Raw genomic sequence first — 18,553 nt, 5'->3', positions numbered from 1 at the left:
ATTTAAGTCAGAGAGGTTTTAGCAGGGAAGGAAAAAATCTCTAGTAGTATATTAGCCTTTTGAAATGTTTTTCGGTACTCGTTGAAATCAAATATGGCCCAAAATGTAAAAATGCAGTCTTTACATCATCACTGAGAGCAATTAAAGGCACAGACACAGCTATAGAGATTGCATTATATTTCAAAAAATATATGTACAGTCTATTACAAAGGTTACAAAGAAAAAAAAAGAAAGAAAAAAATGGTAACAAGAAATTGTCTAGGTAAATGACCATATAGTTTCTCAGTTGGGGAAAAATTTTTGACCAACAAATACTTCCATACTCTTGTCACAGAAAAAATAAATAAATAATACATTGAAAAATTCATTTTTACTGTACATTTTCAACTTAAGAGAAAATAGTAAAAAAACAAACAAAAAAAAAAAAAAAAAAAAAACATAATATTCTTAAATGGAAACCTATTAGCTCTCTTTGGTCCTAAATGAGAAAATATGTACAACTGAAATTGTGTCTGCATGTGAGATAGAAAAATATAGTGCATTTTCAATGAGCTCACTACAGAGTGCAAGTGTGAAAAAAAGGAAAGAAACAACAATTATAAATAAAATGTACAAGTTTTACAATTAGAACAAATACAATTGTCTTCTGGTTTTGTGATTACTCTGACACAATCAACAGTGCTGAACTCTTTGGAATATTCCATTTCAGTTTCTTCTAGGTGGGGTCTCTGTATATTCTTACTGTTTTTAAGCCATCAATACGATACCCTGGTGTACCATGAACTCAATCAATCCACAGCACAAACTGTCTTGACAAAAATTCTGCTACTGTCAAACCAGAAAAGTTAAAAATAGCACAAAGCAGAAAAAGAAGGAAAAATTGACAGAATTTCACTGACCCGTATGATGGCCTCTTTGTGGGATTGATTGAATCCAGGCGATAATCTCAAATTGGCTCAAATTGCTATCTCTACAGGGGCCCTGGATCCTAAAGGAGAGGATAAGGGGCTGCATGGGCCCCAGAGAGGCCCGGAGTGTGAGATCAGAGCATGGGGAGAGCGATCTGAGTGGCTGCAGCTACCACTGAAGCTCAGGAGGTTTGTGCTGACCGAGGCCTTTACGCTCGCATTCGATTCAAAGGCCTGGCATGGACTCAATACTGAGGTTAGCAAGATGGATGGAGAGTGGATCGTAGTTAGGTCTCTAACCAGGGTATGATATGATCTGTGAGAGACACACATAAACCAGCTGGTTTCAGACCTTACCACTTGCTCATGACAGCATATTAGATGATGGCTTCTCAGAAGAGCCAAACATTCAGCTAAATCCTCCAGTGACTGTGACAATTTCACAGTATTGACTTTCGTTCTAATCAAGAAAAATGCCACAGGTTGGCATGAAAAGACTGGCATACTCTAGCCAATAATACTGAAAAACATTCCAGTGTGCTCTGTATGTTTAAAATGTGTCACATTTTTATAGTAAAAAACACACTTTTGTGCACCAAGATGAGTAAATAGGAGAATTTAACGTCAGCCCAGCAAATCAAACCTAAAAGTGTCAACAGTATACAACTGAAAGACCAGACGAATTCAATGCAACATTCAGTTGTAAGAGTGGCAGGTTGTTATGGCACTATAAGTTTCGCTTAAACACATATTCGAGGTGGAAAAAAAGCCTGTTTCTCATCTTTGAGCTCAACACAACAGAAGAACAGGTAAAGCTGAAGGTAGAAGAAATACACAAACAGAACAGCCTGGGTGAAGAAAACCTACTGTATATAGGTTCAACATTTCTAACTTGCCAAATTCCACAGCACTGCTGCTGATTAGTAACTTCAAAGCAGTGCATGAGTAAAAGTCTATACAGAACCTCAAATCAATCCCAGCCTTGAGTAATTATTGCTCATATGTGTCAGTCTCTCCTTGACTCAGCCATGATCTCACAAAGAACCTAAGTACCTAAAAATAAGAGCAATAGTTTGCTTTTTTTAAGGCATTATTACTACACCACAACATTATGATTTTAAAAGTCAGTCTTCCACTAGGAATAAACTAACTGATACTAAACAAAAATGAAATAAAATACTAAACTCCTTACTGAAACTGAAAATTTTGGTTCTAAATTAAAATAGCCTAAACATTTTTTGTTTGTTTGTTTGTTTTCATCTGTCTTTATGGAAACATGCGTTTATGGTAAATAAAATCATTATTAAAAAAGGACACATTCAACAACAGCACTGATAAGATCAAATTCATGTGGTAAATATAAACTTATAAAGAATATTGCCACCATAATAATTTTGGTAGTACATAAAAAAAGAATCCACCTGAAGTGGTTCTCAGTTGTCTTTGTACTAATTCATATCTGAATTGTCAAAACACCCACAGGAGCTTCATATAACCATGTGTGTATAAAGTGGTGGTATATTTCTACTTGATATAAAAGACTAGGTCTCACTGCCACTGCTTCCGTCTGGAAAAAGCTTCACGTAAATAGTGCTGGCTGGAGAAGGCAAACCTCCTCTGTTGACATTCAGCCTCTGGTTTTGTCTCTTTCCCTCCACATGAGACAATTTACCCTGCTGTCAATTTCATACCAATCCAGGAACACAAGCGAACACTAATTGAGTAAGAAGAGTAATGCACCACATCAACTTAATGTGGTTATTACAAATCAAAACAAATGTAATCTCTCCAATTGGATTTGCTTATTTTTCTATTCACCCTTTTGATTAAAAAAATAATAAAATAAAATAAAATGTATACCAGCTATGAGCAAATCAACCAATTGTGACAATAAAAGATAGTCCATACAAAGCATAAAAATCCTCTAAAATGCTTCATCTCAATGTGATGTGATGAGTTCGTCAGAGCATTGAGAGTTTACTGTCCATGTAGAATTCTCTCTCGCCTGATCTCTCCATCTCTTGGTTTCCAGCACCTTCACCAGAATCCTTCGCAAAAACAAAGGAATGATTCGCCAGTTCTGGAAGGTTGAGCACACCGAAAGTGTTTTTTCTTTGTTGTTGATTTGTTTTATCATATTTTTGCTGTGGTAATCACTGGTCACACACTTTGCGGTGCTGTCCTGGAGAGTTCGGATTCAATGGATCCGGAGGTCTGTTGACACCCATCATACCTGAACACCCGTTCCATGAAGATGCAGCATCTGGGCTCTCATAGTCTGTATACTGCTCATGATCTTCTTCTGATGGCCCACCAATGAGATTCCCAAACTCATTACATCCCTAAAGGAGAAACACAACGTTCATAAATCACAGCAATGGAGCATGAAGCGCCTGAGAGGTATTTCATTAATGGAGCAAAAGGAAACAGAGAAAAGGCCATATTAACTAAAAACATGACAAGTCTGAGTATGACTCAAAGTGCACTGATTAAAATTCTGTGCATAGTCAGAATCACATTGTGAATGAGCTGAGTGCTGAATTACTCATAGGCGGTTCACTTGAGGTGAGAGAAAGCATGTCTATGGTGCTCCAGTCTGTGCAGGAAAGATCAAAACAATGTTCTCTTACTCGATAGTCATTCTAGCGACTGATTCAAGTGAGCTGTATCCAGCAGCTGTGAAGTTGTCTATGTATCTCTCCATCTTAATGGCTTCCAACCACTCGCTGACCAATCTGAAAGCAGTGAAATCTGGAGAGTTCTGGTCTAGCAGTGGGCTTATGGGTCTGAAGAGCAGGAAGAGACAAATATTAATATATTTTTTTCAGAACAGACTTTCCATTTTTGCAATTAATTTTAACCATCTAGCACCAAGGTCATTCTCTCAAGTTCACACATGTGCCCTACACCTAGCAGAGTAACAGCAGATGTAGTTCATCACATTAACATTATGTGCTATACATTAAGTGTTCATATACTGTATGTCTACTGTTTTATAATTTAAAAACTTACAAGTGTACTTGTGCTACCTTTCTTTAAAATAAATGCCACCTGATTTAATGTGCAATTGGCAATGACATTCATTCATTTCTTAAGGGTGCCTTATGTGTCCAAAATACTTTTTTGGGTCACTGCATTCAAGTGACCCATAACCTTAAGGTCTTGTGTAATCATAGTTTACTTGTTAGTTAGTTAGTTTGAACAAAGGATTGCTCTGGGTTGAATACAGGTTAAGCTGAATTGATATAATTTGTGTCATAATGTTGATCAACGCACACAAAAAAGAAAAATACTCGTCTCTCATTTATATATATAAAAAATACAAATAAAAATAAAAAAGCAGAAAACGTGCTTACAGTAAGGCACTTAGAATGGAAGTAAATGGGGCCAGTCCATAAACATTAAAATATGCACTTTTTCGAGTATAGCCACAAGGTGTACACATTATACATGCTAACATGTTTTTAGTCTGATTAAATAGCTTACTTATCTTTGTAAAGTTATTTCCCATATTACAATTTACTTGTCATGAAGACATAACACAGGTAAAACCTGCAATCTGAATGCAGGTAAATCCCTTTTATCATAGTAAAGTCACAATAACATGTATAATGTTTAGGTCTTGTGGCTATACAACAGTGTGTACTTTAATGTTAATGGACTGGCCTTATTAACTTTCATTCTAAAAGCTTTACTGTAAACATAACTTTTGCTTTTTTTTTTTTTTTTTTCAATAAATGGGGGATGAGTCAAAATCAATTTTTGTGGTAGTCAACATTATGCCACAAATGCTGTCGGTTGAGCTTAACTTGTATTGAACCTGGAACATTGCTTTAAATGGACCAGGGGTCCTTTCCCAAGTTTTAAAAGGTGATATCCTTAATGTGAGACCAGGATCCTTTTGTGACTGTAAGCACACTTTCTTTCACTAATACCACACTAGGGGCTGCAGTTCCCACAAGGCCTTAAAGTCTCAAACACTCATTATAACAATTGATTTAAAGTCCTTGTTATCGAACATGAAGGCTGTTTCGCTTTATTGATTCCCCAGGATTTATCTTTCATCTGTAACCCTAGCGGATAAATCAAGTACAGGACAGATGGAATTGTTCGCAAATTTAATCGTGAACCTATAAAAAGGACCGAAAGAAATTGCAGTCAGGTGCATAGAGCATAAAACATAACAAGCAAACTTCCAAACATCATAAAAGCAAAGCCGGTCTGTAAACAGCCTTGAAATGGATAATGGTGGGCAGTAAAACTTGAATGGGTGCCCTCACCGTGTACACGTTCCCATTGCCGTTTTTAATGTGTTGGGGTTGCGGATCATTTTGTCCAGGATGCCAACGATTTGGTCGAATTTGGGCCGGTCTGCTCTGTCTTTCTGCCAGCAGTCCAGCATGAGCTGATGGAGGCCAGAAGGGCAGTCCATGGGGGCAGGAAGACGATATCCCTCCTCAATAGCCTTTATGACCTACAAGATCAGAGTGAGAGATGGAGAATTAGAAAAGGTGTAATAGAAAAAAAAAATAAGTGGGAAGAGACTGAGATTGAGAGACAGGAAGAGAAAGGACACAAGACAAAACAAAAGAAGAATTTGAAAACTGCTTCCGCTGTTTATTTTCGAGTTTAATTTGATAAAGGTATTACAATATGAAATGAAGCAACAGTGCAAACATGCTAACAAACAAGTGCTGAACGTAATTTGTAACATGCTATTCCTGATCTTGTTGGTCGTTTCTGAGTGCTTAGTTGCGGAGGATGCAAAAGACTCTACTCCAGTGCAATCCAAGAACCTGAATCGTCTCTTTTAATGCCGAAAGTGCGCTTGACTAAACCGCGGTCCGTGGGTCTGGATTTATGCCCAGTTATAACGCTCTTCAATGCAGAAAGCAGGCAATAACAATGCAACGTTAACACTGTATGGAAAATAGCACCGAGTTTTGTGAATAAAGCACAATCTATAATGATCCTAATTTATATTAAAAGGACAGTTTTTATGATGAAAAAAATGATAATGACTCTTATAATATTATAATTAAATTATAATACTTATGGCATTTAATTACTTATTTCAGCACATTTAGCACCTGGACTGTGGGTGTTAAGTCATTAAGACGCAGGTTTTTGAGCTGAAATACAAGCACACTCATCCTAGAGGTTAAAAGATATGTTGAGAGAATACGCGAGATAAAACAAAAGACAGAGAGAACACAAAAAGACAAGAACAATTTCAAACAAGCAGCTTAGCCATTAGTATCCAAAAAAAAAAAAAAAGACATACACAAAGGCACAGCCCTGCCTGCACCTCAAGCTCTCTCTTAATTTCCTCTCTCCATTTGTTCATCCTTTAATCAGGATGCTGTAAACAGCAGCTTTGCTGGCTAAAATTTTTGCGGTTTACCTCCAGCATCACAAGCTTTGACAGAGGAAAGGAAGGTAATCAGATGTGATTATTCTCACACTGGTTATTAGAGATGACTGAGCGCCTGGAAAGGGCACCAAATGCTGAAACTGGATATGAATAAAGACAGCACACTAAAAAGGGTCTGTTCAACAGCTGCCCTTGACTGTCATGCCATTATGAGTCTGTGTAATTAACTAAGCTAACAGGGGTACAGTTTAAACCAAGGATGATCGCATTTTTGCTTGGACATCTATGCAGTTGACTAGCTCCACATGTCTGGGTTTATGAGCGTAGGGGGACCATAAAATAATAAATCCACCTGTTCTCTCACTCAGCATGCTGGGCCTAAACTGACTGAACACCTTGAATCTCAGTCAACTAAATGGAATTGGCTTGTCCAGTGCTAGCATTTTTCTGATATCCTCCCAAGGAATAGTGGAAGCAGACTGTTTGTTTTCTCCAAAACCTCATCTGATATTCTTGCCATGTCTCTCCAAACAAGGCTTGGGATTTGGAAGGCAAAGTGTCAAAATAGAAAGAGTTGAAGAAATGTAAATATTTCCTTCTTTTTTGCAGCCTGCAAGGACATGTTTGCCTCCCCACTGACTGGGTATAAGAACATATGACGATGAAGCCTGACAAGTATCAACACTCCACCAAAGGTAAATCTTAGAACGCAAAATAATAACATTTACAATTGATCCAAGCTAGTTGCTACTGTGGACGGCTAACATTGCTAATGGGTGGGGAATTATAAGTCATCATTAGTCTCACTGATAAGGGTTGTTTACCTTCTCTGAGGATGTTCAAGCTTGTGTAAGTTTGACAAAGAATCTGCCTAACAGTGCAGCGTAAACAAGAAAAGTGCCTATGTACAGCAAGGGATTAACAACACTTCTCTTCATACATATCATTAACTGCTACCATATCTGAATTTCTCGAAAACCCTGAACGGCTGTGAGCAGAATGATGAACAGCACTTTGCTCTCCCAATTTCTCTGAGACAAAAGCTTGGCCCCTGGATCGTTTCAAAGGTTTTGCATGGATAAGCAGATATCTTTGAATTGATTGAGCTTTGCTAATGATAAATTTGGCACACATTATCATTTCTCATTATAAAGGTTGAAAGTGTACTGGAATACAAAAAGGCATTCTACATGCAAAACACATTTTCTGTTGCACAGATCCATTAAACCTTTTTATTCTCGAAATGTATCATTGATACAAGGTTATTCCTGACAATTGTGTTGATATCTACCTTGAAATTTCAAAACGTCAGACCTGCTTGGAAAACTGTCCCAGTACTCAAATACCAATTAATTACTTCCTTGTTAAGGTTTGTGGCCTGTGAAAACACTGTTGTAAGTGATTATAATTTTGATGCGACTAAGTAGAAGCACTAGGGTTTTACAAGACTATAAATTAAGCTGAACCAACAAGAGACTTCACTTATTTGCTAAAATGCCCCTTTTTTGGCAAATAAGGGAAAGGGCCTGGAACAGATTGCAGTTGCCCAGTTTTCTTTGTTTACACAGCATAAGAGATGGAGAGACCACAACTTTAAACTTAGAAAAAATGTATAATTGAACTACAATAAATAAATGTGTATGAATTAATGTAGCAGGAAACCTACATGGGCCTTTCAGTGATGACTCTGATGATTTGGTGAATTGATATAGACCTGATTTGACTGACTTGGAACAAAACTATCAAGACAATAATTACTGCTATATCCCTGATGTAAACTGCATTAATAAGTAAAAATTTGCATAACCCTTCATTTCCACTCTATGCCTACAACTTTCCATTTCCAGAATCACATTTAATCTGTATGTGGCAGTATGAAGACAGTAACTTACATCTTGATTGGACATGTCCCAGTATGGTCGCTCGCCGTAGGACATGACCTCCCACATGACAATCCCGTAGCTCCACACATCACTAGCTGATGTGAATTTACGGTATTGGATGGCTTCCATTGCTGTCCACCGAACTGGGATTTTTCCACCCTGTTCAGTAAAGTGCAGATGAGAGTCTTCAGTAAAAATCCCATTCATTACACCCCGTAGCTTACTCTAAACAAAGATTTTCAAAAGCTCCAGCTATATTTCTGATATATCTATAGATTGTATGATGCTCTGATGGAGTTTATACAGGTAAAATTACTGTCATATAGGGCTTCAACTAATGATTATTTTGATAATCGACTAATCTAACGATTATTAGAACGATTATTCGACTATTCAGGCGATTATTGCAACAATTAATCATTAGCTCTAAACCGACTATTCAGCTTGTGCCCCGACTTAAAAGGTTGTATTAAACGTGCTTGCTAACAATAAAGAGGACAAAATCATCTTTTAAAAATACCTCTAAATGACATTCACTGAATTAAAGGGAAAAAATACTTTTTATTATGTTTAATTCAGTAAAAAATTTCACTACAAAAAAATCCTATTATCAAGTGTATTTGTCTTTTTTTCCATTTAAAATTGTCTAAAAATCCTTAAAACAAGATACATTTACTTGGGAAGTAACATATAAGATATTTAGACTTGCTTTAAGAGAATGTATCTTAAATATAAGTGTATTTTGTATATAAGTGTATTTTTTCACTTGGTTATACTTCTGCGAGTGCAGTAAAGACAAAATATACTTATATTCAAGATCTATTCTCTAAAAGCAAGTCTAAAAATCTTATATGTTGCTGCTCAGGTGAATGCATTTTTTTTTTAAAGGATTTTTAGATATTTTAAAATATTTGTATTTTTAATATTATATTCAACATTCTCAGATAAAAAAAATAAAAATAAAAAAAGATATTCTGCAGTATAGCTGCTAAAGTAAATATACATTGTTTTAAAGGAGTTTTAGATATTTATATAGGAAAACAAGCCAAAACAAAAACAAATAAAAAATATATATTTTTGCAGTGTATAATGGGGCTCACCTTTTTGTTCACTTCAATCCATCTTTAACTCACACAAAAAAAAAAAAAAAAACTCTCTCTTATTAATAAAGCTGCGTTTTGCCAATTGTCTTCACGATAAGAAATGCACAGTGACATATATTATGATTCAATAAGTTGCCATTGCGTTATAATCTATCTGCATTAAGCGCGTGCACTCGAGGGATGAGCGTCCCCGCAACAGTGTACCTCAGCCGGGTGCAGTTTCAATCTTTCCCCCTTAGATCGGGACACTTCGCACAACTCATAGAAGAGGCGCTGACCGCACAGAGAAATGCCAGTTTCCTTATTATTTTAACTTTAATAAAGCTATAACGTATTAAATAGAACTGCATTAAATATGTAACGCCGGGGTGTTTCCTTTAAAGACGCTCGACATGCAAGTTTTGCTTAAGCTGAGCGTCAGCTCCAGCTCTGCTTATTCCACAACAAGAGTGCTTCTGTATTTACTTATTTCGTATTTTTGCATTATAATTCCCTCATACTTTGCGATCTACATCACCTGAAGCTGTTTGGAAAGTTTAGAGTGGGTCTGGACTGTAAGATGTGTTTTCTTCCTCTCCTCAGTCAGGCGCGAGCTACAGTGCTGCTCTTGTGTGCAATCATTAGTTTCATATGATCTTATGTTACGTTAAGATCAAACGACTATTCGACAACGAAAATTTTTGTCGACAATTTTTTATTGTTGCCGTTGTCGATAACGTCGACTAATCGTTTTAGCCCTACTGTCATAGTACTTACACTTTACAAATGTCAGTTGAATGTACATGATTTCAGCATTTATGTGATTTAAGTGTATTCAGTATTGATTTATATGTTGATATTGCAATATTTACAGTTTAAAGGAACCGTTTACTCAAAAATGAAAATGCGTTATTTACTCAACCTCATGTTGTTCCAAACCTGGATGACAATTAAATTGAATGGTGACTGATGCAAACATTCTGCCGAACATCTAGTGTTCCACAGAACAAAGAAAGTCATACGTGTTTAGAACATGAGGAATATTTTGGATGAACTATTCCTATAAGGTCAGTTGCAGAGCATAGTGTATGACCTGCAGTTGTATTACCACGGGAAATCTGGCTCTAAAAGCATCAATCAGAGAAGAGATATTCAATAGCTGTCTAAGCAGATCTACCATCACAGTGCACAAAGAGCTGCCATAGACACGCACAAAGCTGTATCTATATTTGTATCTTCTCTGATGCACGGCTTTATTTGTTTATTCTGACAGCGCCGTGGGTTTCTAAGACAGGTATGGTGAGTCAACAGCAGCTTACTTGACTCACCGTCGTTGTATAGACAGCTTCAGGATCCTCATCAATCACTCTGGACAGGCCGAAGTCGGACACTTTACATACAAGATTGCTGTTGACAAGGATGTTTCGTGCAGCCAGATCGCGGTGAACATAGCCCATGTCTGAAAGGTATCTCATCCCTGCTGCAATACCACGCAACATTCCCACCAGCTGAATCACAGTGAACTGCCCATCATGTTTCTGTGCAAGAACAAACAGAGAAATGCAATTGTCTATCCATCTCCAACGCACACCAGACACGCTCAATCCACCACATGTTGGGGGGGGGGTTGACCGTAATACGACACAAGAATGAGCAATGGAATGGTAAATTGCAGTGGGAACAGAACAGATATTGTATTCACTGACCAGATTTTCAAGGGTGGTTTATACGTACCCTGAGGAAGGCATCTAATGAGCCATTTTCCATGTATTCAATTACTATCATGACTGGTTTTCCTGAAAGAGCAAAGAACAGACTCTATTAAAGTGAAGTGCAGCCAACATACACTGTATGAAAGCAGTAATGAGAAACAATTCACAGACAATTGTACAACAGTGGATTCTTTTTATTCTGAGCTATTCATAAACAGTTCTGGACTTTATAACATAAAAAATAAAAGCCACAAATAATATTATCCTAATTACAAGATGAAATTGTAACAATATGAGTTCCCAAACAGTATTAACTTATAGAAAGTTGTTCACCCAATTTTTGGCCAATAATCATAATATTTTAAGATCTTTGCATTGCTGGTCACAAAAATTACAGCTTTGACACTAAGCAGATGCCTCTGTGAAACCAGCTAAAACTGCAGTCAATCGAACAAACTAACATGCACGCACTTACCTACTTTTCAATAAATCAGTTAAAACTACTGGGCGAATGTTATATCTCCTAATTAATATAATGTTTCCCCTCCAATTTCCGTATTAATTATACACCTCTGTTCACAACTGACCTTAGAATAACTCTCCTGTTTAATGTCAGAGAAAGCCTTGGAAAACAAATACGAACAAACAAAAAAACTGAAGTTATGAACTGCTCACCTCTGGTGACTACACCCTCCAGATGGACCACATTCGGATGATCAAACTGGCCCATTATGCTGGCCTCACACAGGAAGTCCCGCCTTTGTTTCTCAGTGTAGCCTACTTTCAGCGTTTTAATGGCCACTGACACGTCCCTCTTTCCTGGCAGCTTCAGCCGTCCGCTGCACACCTCTCCAAACTCTCCTGTGATGCACACAAACCACCCCCAAGCTAAATTAAAGAGATCCGCACCGAGTTTAACACCATTACCCGTACCTATGGAACTTAATACACATCAGTCATGCTAACAGCAGGATTCAGCATTATATGATGCTATGCATCAGTACACAGGGGAGTGCAACCAAGAGAGCAGATAATTGGATATGCTATATAGATGACACGCTAACACACTTATGTGGTCTGTAACTAAAAGGGATGCGGCGGAAATTCATCAATGGCGATACATTTATGTGCATCCTGGCCATAAGAGAAGACATATTAATTATAAACCAATCCTACAGTAGCACTATCCATAACCAGGGGCCAGAGAGATGTTCTGGCTTCTATCGAGAGTGTAAATATTTGACTGTCATTGTGATAAATGAGAGAGGCGTGTGACTAAAATGAGGCAGGAGAAGAAGACAGGAGAAGTGCTCACCTGCACCGATAACCCTCTCAATCTTAATGCAAGACGCATCCAGCTCCTTGGCAAACTGATGGACAGCCCTGTTTGGATCCTCGTAGGTTTCAGGGTCAATGTAGGTTTTTGTGCCTGGAAATTTAACTGTAGAAGGGTAAGAGAATTACTGTTATGGTTAAATATGCATGCCACACACAAAGAGAGAGCTCTTGATGGACGGATGCGATTACTGGAGGGTAGACACAAGGGTTGTGGGCTAAACAGCCCACTGTGATGGAAGATAGCATGTCAAAAGGTCTCTTTCATCAAATAATAAAACCTATGCTTTTATTTCCCGCACATATTTTATGAAAACAGTATTACATTTTCTTGGTAACCTTCTAATATTAGATCCGAAAAGGTTTTATGCATGTAGCATGGCAGGCAGCATTCGAAGCTATCACTCACTGGATATTGTATTTCATACAGTAAGTCTGAGCTATTGTTTGAATGCAGCAAAAGTTTGATATTTCACTGCAACTCACCATGAGGCAAAGAGCGAGACAAATTGAATACTAATAATATTGTTAAAGGGATAGTTCACCAGAAAATAAAAAATTAGATCTTCATTTACTCACCCTCATGTTCTTCCAAATCCTATTGACTTTCTTCCATGGAACACTCAAGGAGATGTTAAACAGATGTTAGCCTCAGTCACCATTCACTTTAATTGCATCTTTTTCCATACAATGAAAATGAATGGTTTCTGAGGCTAAAATTTTGCCTAACCTTTTCTGTTCTACGGAAGTAAGTCAGTCATATGATGAGGGTGAATAAATGATGACAGAATTTGATAAACCATATGTGGCAATGAGGAGGGTGGGGCCGGGCCGTGATGACGCAAGCCCGGCCCCTAATCAGGCTAATCAAGCCAACGAGAGGGATAAAGGTTCGGGAAAGAGAGAGAGCTACAGGCAGCTGCCCTGTATGTGCACGGTCCGGCCCAGCCCTCCTCCTTGCCACACCATATAGCCCAGGTAGCAATATTTTACTTAATGTTGTCCATATGCAACATCAACACTTTCTATCTCTTTAGCCCCAATTAATGTGTTCACCCAGTCTTACTATGTAATCAAATACAATTACAGTGCTACCTGTCAACTTCAAGATTAAGCTACATTTAATGAGATGCAAAAACGAATAGTCTACATCATGCTGCAATGAAAATGATTAAAATTGACTGTTGTTAACGAGTAATTAAATTACTAATTTGCAACAAAAGCAATGCCGAGGATCAGAGAGTCCCCCAGCTCTTCAAAGCTGTGTTGGCCTACACAATGACATCAGCACACGGACCGCATTGTGCTCAAGCCATACGCAATGGCAGCTGATATTTCCCTTCATCTTGCCTGCCATAATTGCTTCGTCCTTCTAGGCTGTAAATGTGATAGAATATTTTTATCACTGCTTCCCGCACAATACGATTGTCGAATTGGGCTTACAAGGCAGGTGCACGTCTTAACTGCCTTTTGTCAACCTAGCTAGCATCTTGTGGTTGTGTGTTGCAGAGCAGGCTCTCTTCATAAGATTCGACAGATGTTGTCTGGAGCTTTTGGTGCTGTTTTTGGCAGTGTTTTGCGAGGAAATGGCAGTGCTTGTCTTAGCGTGTGGGCCAGCATGCTAGTGAGGTTGAGCTGCCCCAGTACAAGCATGCTGTGCCACCTTGAACCTTTGTTTCCAAATCAGCAGTTTGCCTATGGCACTGATCATTAGCAGAGCAAATCTAGGGAGGCTGTCGCTAGTGCTATCTCCAGGGGCTTCATTAGGGACTGCTGAGAGAAAAACTTCCTACTGGCCGAGAGGCCTGGGAGCAGGGAATCAAAAAGAGTCAAACACCTAGAGGAACATCTTAACGCAGAAAGGTCTGAGAGCTCTCTTTAGCTGAAGATCTGGAGTGAGGTGGGTGTAGTGGTTCAATATCTGTTAATGGCCTGTTTCTATAAGGGTTGTAGCCTAGCTTTTCACCATAGGTGATTCTTGGCCCTATTTAGAAGGACATCAGCCCCCGTGTAAGCCCCCCTAAAAATCTGTGATTATGTAATAGATTGGAACAACTATTATAGCTATATTGGCTGTGTCTCGTTTTGAAGGCAGCACGCTAGCTAGGACGTGTCCTTTGAAGGCTACAGTATATGGAGCGTCCTCCTTTAAACAAGCCTCGTTTAAACGAGACGGCCTTTGTAGGACAAACGGAAACAGAAGTTATCATGGTTGCTATGACAGCATGCCACTCTTTAACAAGCGCGAGCACTTTGAGTAATAAGAGAACAAAGTCCCTTTGGAAGGGAATGTATGAGGTAAATTTTAGGAGAGTTATAATGATGTAGCGAGAAAAGAAAATAGATTTTACAGGTGTACTTTTAGTCTATAATACATTGTTTTAATTATATATTACTATAATTATACATATTATATACTCTGCACTCATCTACTGAGGTACTTCAACTTGGGAATTAACATTAATTGTGTTTGAGCATCATATTTTCGGGCAAATTGGCATAATTTTTTTTTAGACATTTCCGTTGAAGCAAAGAATTGTGGGTTGTGAGTGCCCACGAAGAATACACCTCAAGTATCCTCCGAATTCCCGTGAAAGAAGGTCGCATTCGAAGGCTGCATTCGGAGTGTCCTACTTGCTTTTCTGAAATGAGACAGCCTCGATGATGTATGCGGCTGACAAATGCGACCTCTGGAGGACACAGCCTTCGAAACGAGACACAGCCATTGTCATTGGTTTCTTTAAGGTTCATGGATTTTATGCAATGTTCCAGTAGTTAAACTGGGCCGGAATCGAGTTCCAACACATTCGGTTGAAATATGAAAAAAAAAAAATATTTCTCATAAAAAAATAAATAATTAAAAAAGAATAATAAAGTTGGTTAAATGAAATATTATTCATCCCTCTAATACTAAAGCATAAGCGAGAGCAACACTGCTCTCTAGAGCACAGTTATACAGCAGCTAAATAAAGAAATAATATGCAATCAAATGCTCCCATTCCAGATAAAATATTGCAATTTTGACTGGTTTACTAAAAAATAGATTTTTTTAAGAGGCAAGACTTAAACCTGTAACCTCTCACTCTCAAAGCAAAATAAATACTAACACTACCCATACCTCCAATCCTACACTATACTACACTATACTATTATACTATACATCACACTTTAAAAAGTGGTAACCTGTAAGAAGCTATTTCTACATGATTTAACCTTAAAAATTAGCTTTGTTGGTGTAACCTAATGTATTCAAATTGATTCAGTGATGTAAAATACTATTTTTGACTTGAATTAACCCTCTGGGGTTGACGGACGCGCCGGCGCGTCCTGCTGGATTTTTTCCGCATAACAGCGGAAACAACTACTCCGTCATTTTTGGGCATACAGATAAGTGTAAGACATCATTAGAAACTATAAAGGGTCTACTTTTATTTGTGTACACTCACAATAACAACAAAACCTTGTGCTTTTGTAAAATAAAGAAATTAAACAGGGTGCGCTTTCAGCCGTCTCTGTGTCCGCGAGCATCTTTCTGAAACACGTCACAAAAATGAAGTGAAACTCCGCGAATACTTATCACACAAACATGAAACATATGTCAGAAAGAAAGCTTAAAATGTCTAAACAAAACAATTCAAATTTAAAACAAATATTCTCCTGCAATGTAATCTGTATGAAACAAAGCGATGTACAGTTTCTCCTGGCTCAGCTCATTATCTCTAATGAGATCACACCCACCAGCAGAGCGCACTATTCATATGGTAATGTGCTGAGGCGATCAATGCAAATGGTAAACGCCCCCAAAAATGCCTTAAAACACATCAAGTTCATTCACTTTTCTGTGCGTTTGGAAGATGGCACGCTACACAGGTGAGGAATCTCTACAGATGGTACTGGATAGTGACGAAGAGTCTACATTTTCCTCAGAAGAAGAGCGGGACTCCGACGATGAATGTTTACATTTTGAAGAGCGATTTGATCCTGCCGAGGATACAATTCCGGATGAGTAAGTCATTTAGTTTTACTTACATTAGTTGACATGCTATTTTATATAAACATGTACATATTTTACTAGTTGGACTATTTCCAGACTTGCCAGCCAGTATTCAGAGTATTGACATTTGAACCTAATAGGCAAGTTTTATTTACATTTAAATGTTGTTTCGACTAAAGCAGGTATTTAAATTGTATGCTGTATGATATAAATATGATATGTAATATGATATAAAAATAATATTAATGTTTAGATAATATTTTAACTAGTGTTTATGCTGCCTCATTATCATCAACGAAGCTTGTGCTTGCAAATATCTGTTTGGGTGTAAATGTGTAAAATGTGCTGTAAATATGCCCATATTAGAAAATCAAGCAAAATTCAGCTTTGATCACAGGAATAAATTGCATTTGACAATATATTCAAATAGAAAACAGTTATTTTAAATTGCAAAAATATTTCACAATATCACTGTTTTTGCTGTATTTTGGATCAAATAAATGCAGCCTTGGTGAGCAGAAGAGACTTCTTTTAAAAACATAAAAAAAATCTTTCAGATCTATAAACTTTTAAACGGTAGTGTAGGTCTAAAGTTTTTAAGTGAAGTCTTTATGTAAAGAAAATGTATAGTCAGATCATACATTCAATCATTAAGTCTCCTCACATTCATTCTCTCTCAGGGGAGGGGTCTTTGTCTCCTCAGGTGTGAATCACATCATTATTCATGATCATCCACGCCTCCTCGCATATGGCCTTTCTAACACTATAAGAGTCTTACAAAAGTTAAATGACTATATTGTTTTGTATGAATGAGTGATCAGGATGGTTTCACATCATTTTTGCAGCAAAAACTCTAGGCTACAAGATCCAGTTCTCAAAAGTCTTGCGAACAAATGTTTAGTATGTGTTATATGGCCTTATTTCAGTGACTTACAATTTTTGTTTTTTCAAAAACCACGCATAAATTTTATTTTCTCAAAAAAACAAACATGTACATACATGTTGCTCACATATTATTGTAGCCCAGTTTGTGCTGAAAACAGGGTGCCTGTTCCAACTTCACTGAACTTTTTGTGTGTGAGGATTAAAAGGAAAATGTTTAGATATTCCATCAAACTGTAGCCTTTTTGAGAGTGTACATCTATAATGGCTAACCTGAACATGGTCAATGATGTCTAGCACGTCAGTTCAGTCTTGCTCCAACCTTCCTATAGAGTTTAGTTCCAGCCTTGCCTGTAATTTTTGAGAGTGAGCCCAAAGACCTCGATTAACTGGTTCAGGTGTTTGATTAGAGTTGGAACTAAACTCTGCAGGATGGTCAATCTCCAGGAGCACCACTGAATTGTATGTGTATAATGAGCTGATGAAAGCTGGCACTCACATTGAAAGTAGAGCTCCTCGTCCCCTTCCTGATCTGCCTTACTATAGCCACAGTGCCTACAGAAGAAACAAAGTGAAATTCATTAATGGCATGCAGTGACCAGACATATGATTTCAAGCATCAAAACGCTACGGTGTGCAATGTGTCTCTGCTCAATCTCAACCTGCGAAGAAATCCTGAAAAAATTTGGATTTTACCAGAATACCTTTCTTGACACAGAATAGAAATACCTTGAATTTCTGTTCTGTGTTCCATTCTGTTTCATGCTATGAGCTTTGAGATAAATGAATTACAGTAGATGCCAAATATTTGCATTGCATATGTTGACGCATTGTCTATCAGAAAGGCTTGAATGCAAAGGCTTTGGAAAAATAAACTTCAGGAATCAGTAACATTTGCCTAGAGCTGGAAATTATCCTGCCTTATTGTTGGGAATAACTCAGTAATGAATTTAACTGACATTGAATGCCGAAGCATTTAGAGCATTCAGTGCTGATGGTCATGCAGGGAAGCAATATAGCTTTGTTCACACTGCAGGGGAAATCAGTTTTCTTTTTTCTTAAATCCGATTTTTAGAATTTAGACCAATGTTTTTCTTTCTTTTTTCTTTTTTTTTTTTTTTTTTTTGTCATAGTACACTGAAAAAAATGTCAACCTAAAAAATTTGATTATGTGCATCTAAATTCTATGTTTTAGTGCCACGTCAAAATAAAAATTTATGATTTCAAGGATTAGGTCATAGAGAATAAAGTCGAAAAGTTTTCAGAATAAGTCGTGAGGAAAGTTACATCAAAGTGATGTGGTGGACAACATCAAAGTGGAGCATCTTGGTTTTTACATACAGTAAACACCACTAATGGGTGAAAACATTGGCTGTGCAACTT

General features: G+C 37.5%; 1 protein-coding gene across 1 annotated transcript in view; it reads right to left on the bottom strand.

The window, feature by feature from the left end:
* Positions 1-202: 202 nt before the first annotated feature.
* LOC127415932 (ephrin type-A receptor 7-like) overlaps positions 203-18,553 on the bottom strand; it is a 103,585-nt gene continuing 85,234 nt past the window's right edge. The window contains exons 9-17 of the mRNA XM_051654949.1: positions 17,670-17,725; positions 12,275-12,400; positions 11,635-11,820; positions 10,982-11,043; positions 10,576-10,785; positions 8,175-8,324; positions 5,189-5,382; positions 3,539-3,694; positions 203-3,250 (exon numbers count right to left, since the gene is read on the bottom strand). Coding sequence (XP_051510909.1) covers positions 3,136-3,250; positions 3,539-3,694; positions 5,189-5,382; positions 8,175-8,324; positions 10,576-10,785; positions 10,982-11,043; positions 11,635-11,820; positions 12,275-12,400; positions 17,670-17,725 — 1,255 coding nt within the window. The 3' untranslated portion in view covers positions 203-3,135. The remainder of the gene's footprint in view (positions 3,251-3,538; positions 3,695-5,188; positions 5,383-8,174; positions 8,325-10,575; positions 10,786-10,981; positions 11,044-11,634; positions 11,821-12,274; positions 12,401-17,669; positions 17,726-18,553) is intronic.

This window comes from Myxocyprinus asiaticus, chromosome 25, assembly GCF_019703515.2.
Source record: "Myxocyprinus asiaticus isolate MX2 ecotype Aquarium Trade chromosome 25, UBuf_Myxa_2, whole genome shotgun sequence".
NCBI lineage: Eukaryota > Metazoa > Chordata > Actinopteri > Cypriniformes > Catostomidae > Myxocyprinus > Myxocyprinus asiaticus.
Note: the sequence above shows the minus strand (reverse complement) of the source record. Positions and strands in the feature narration are given on the sequence as shown.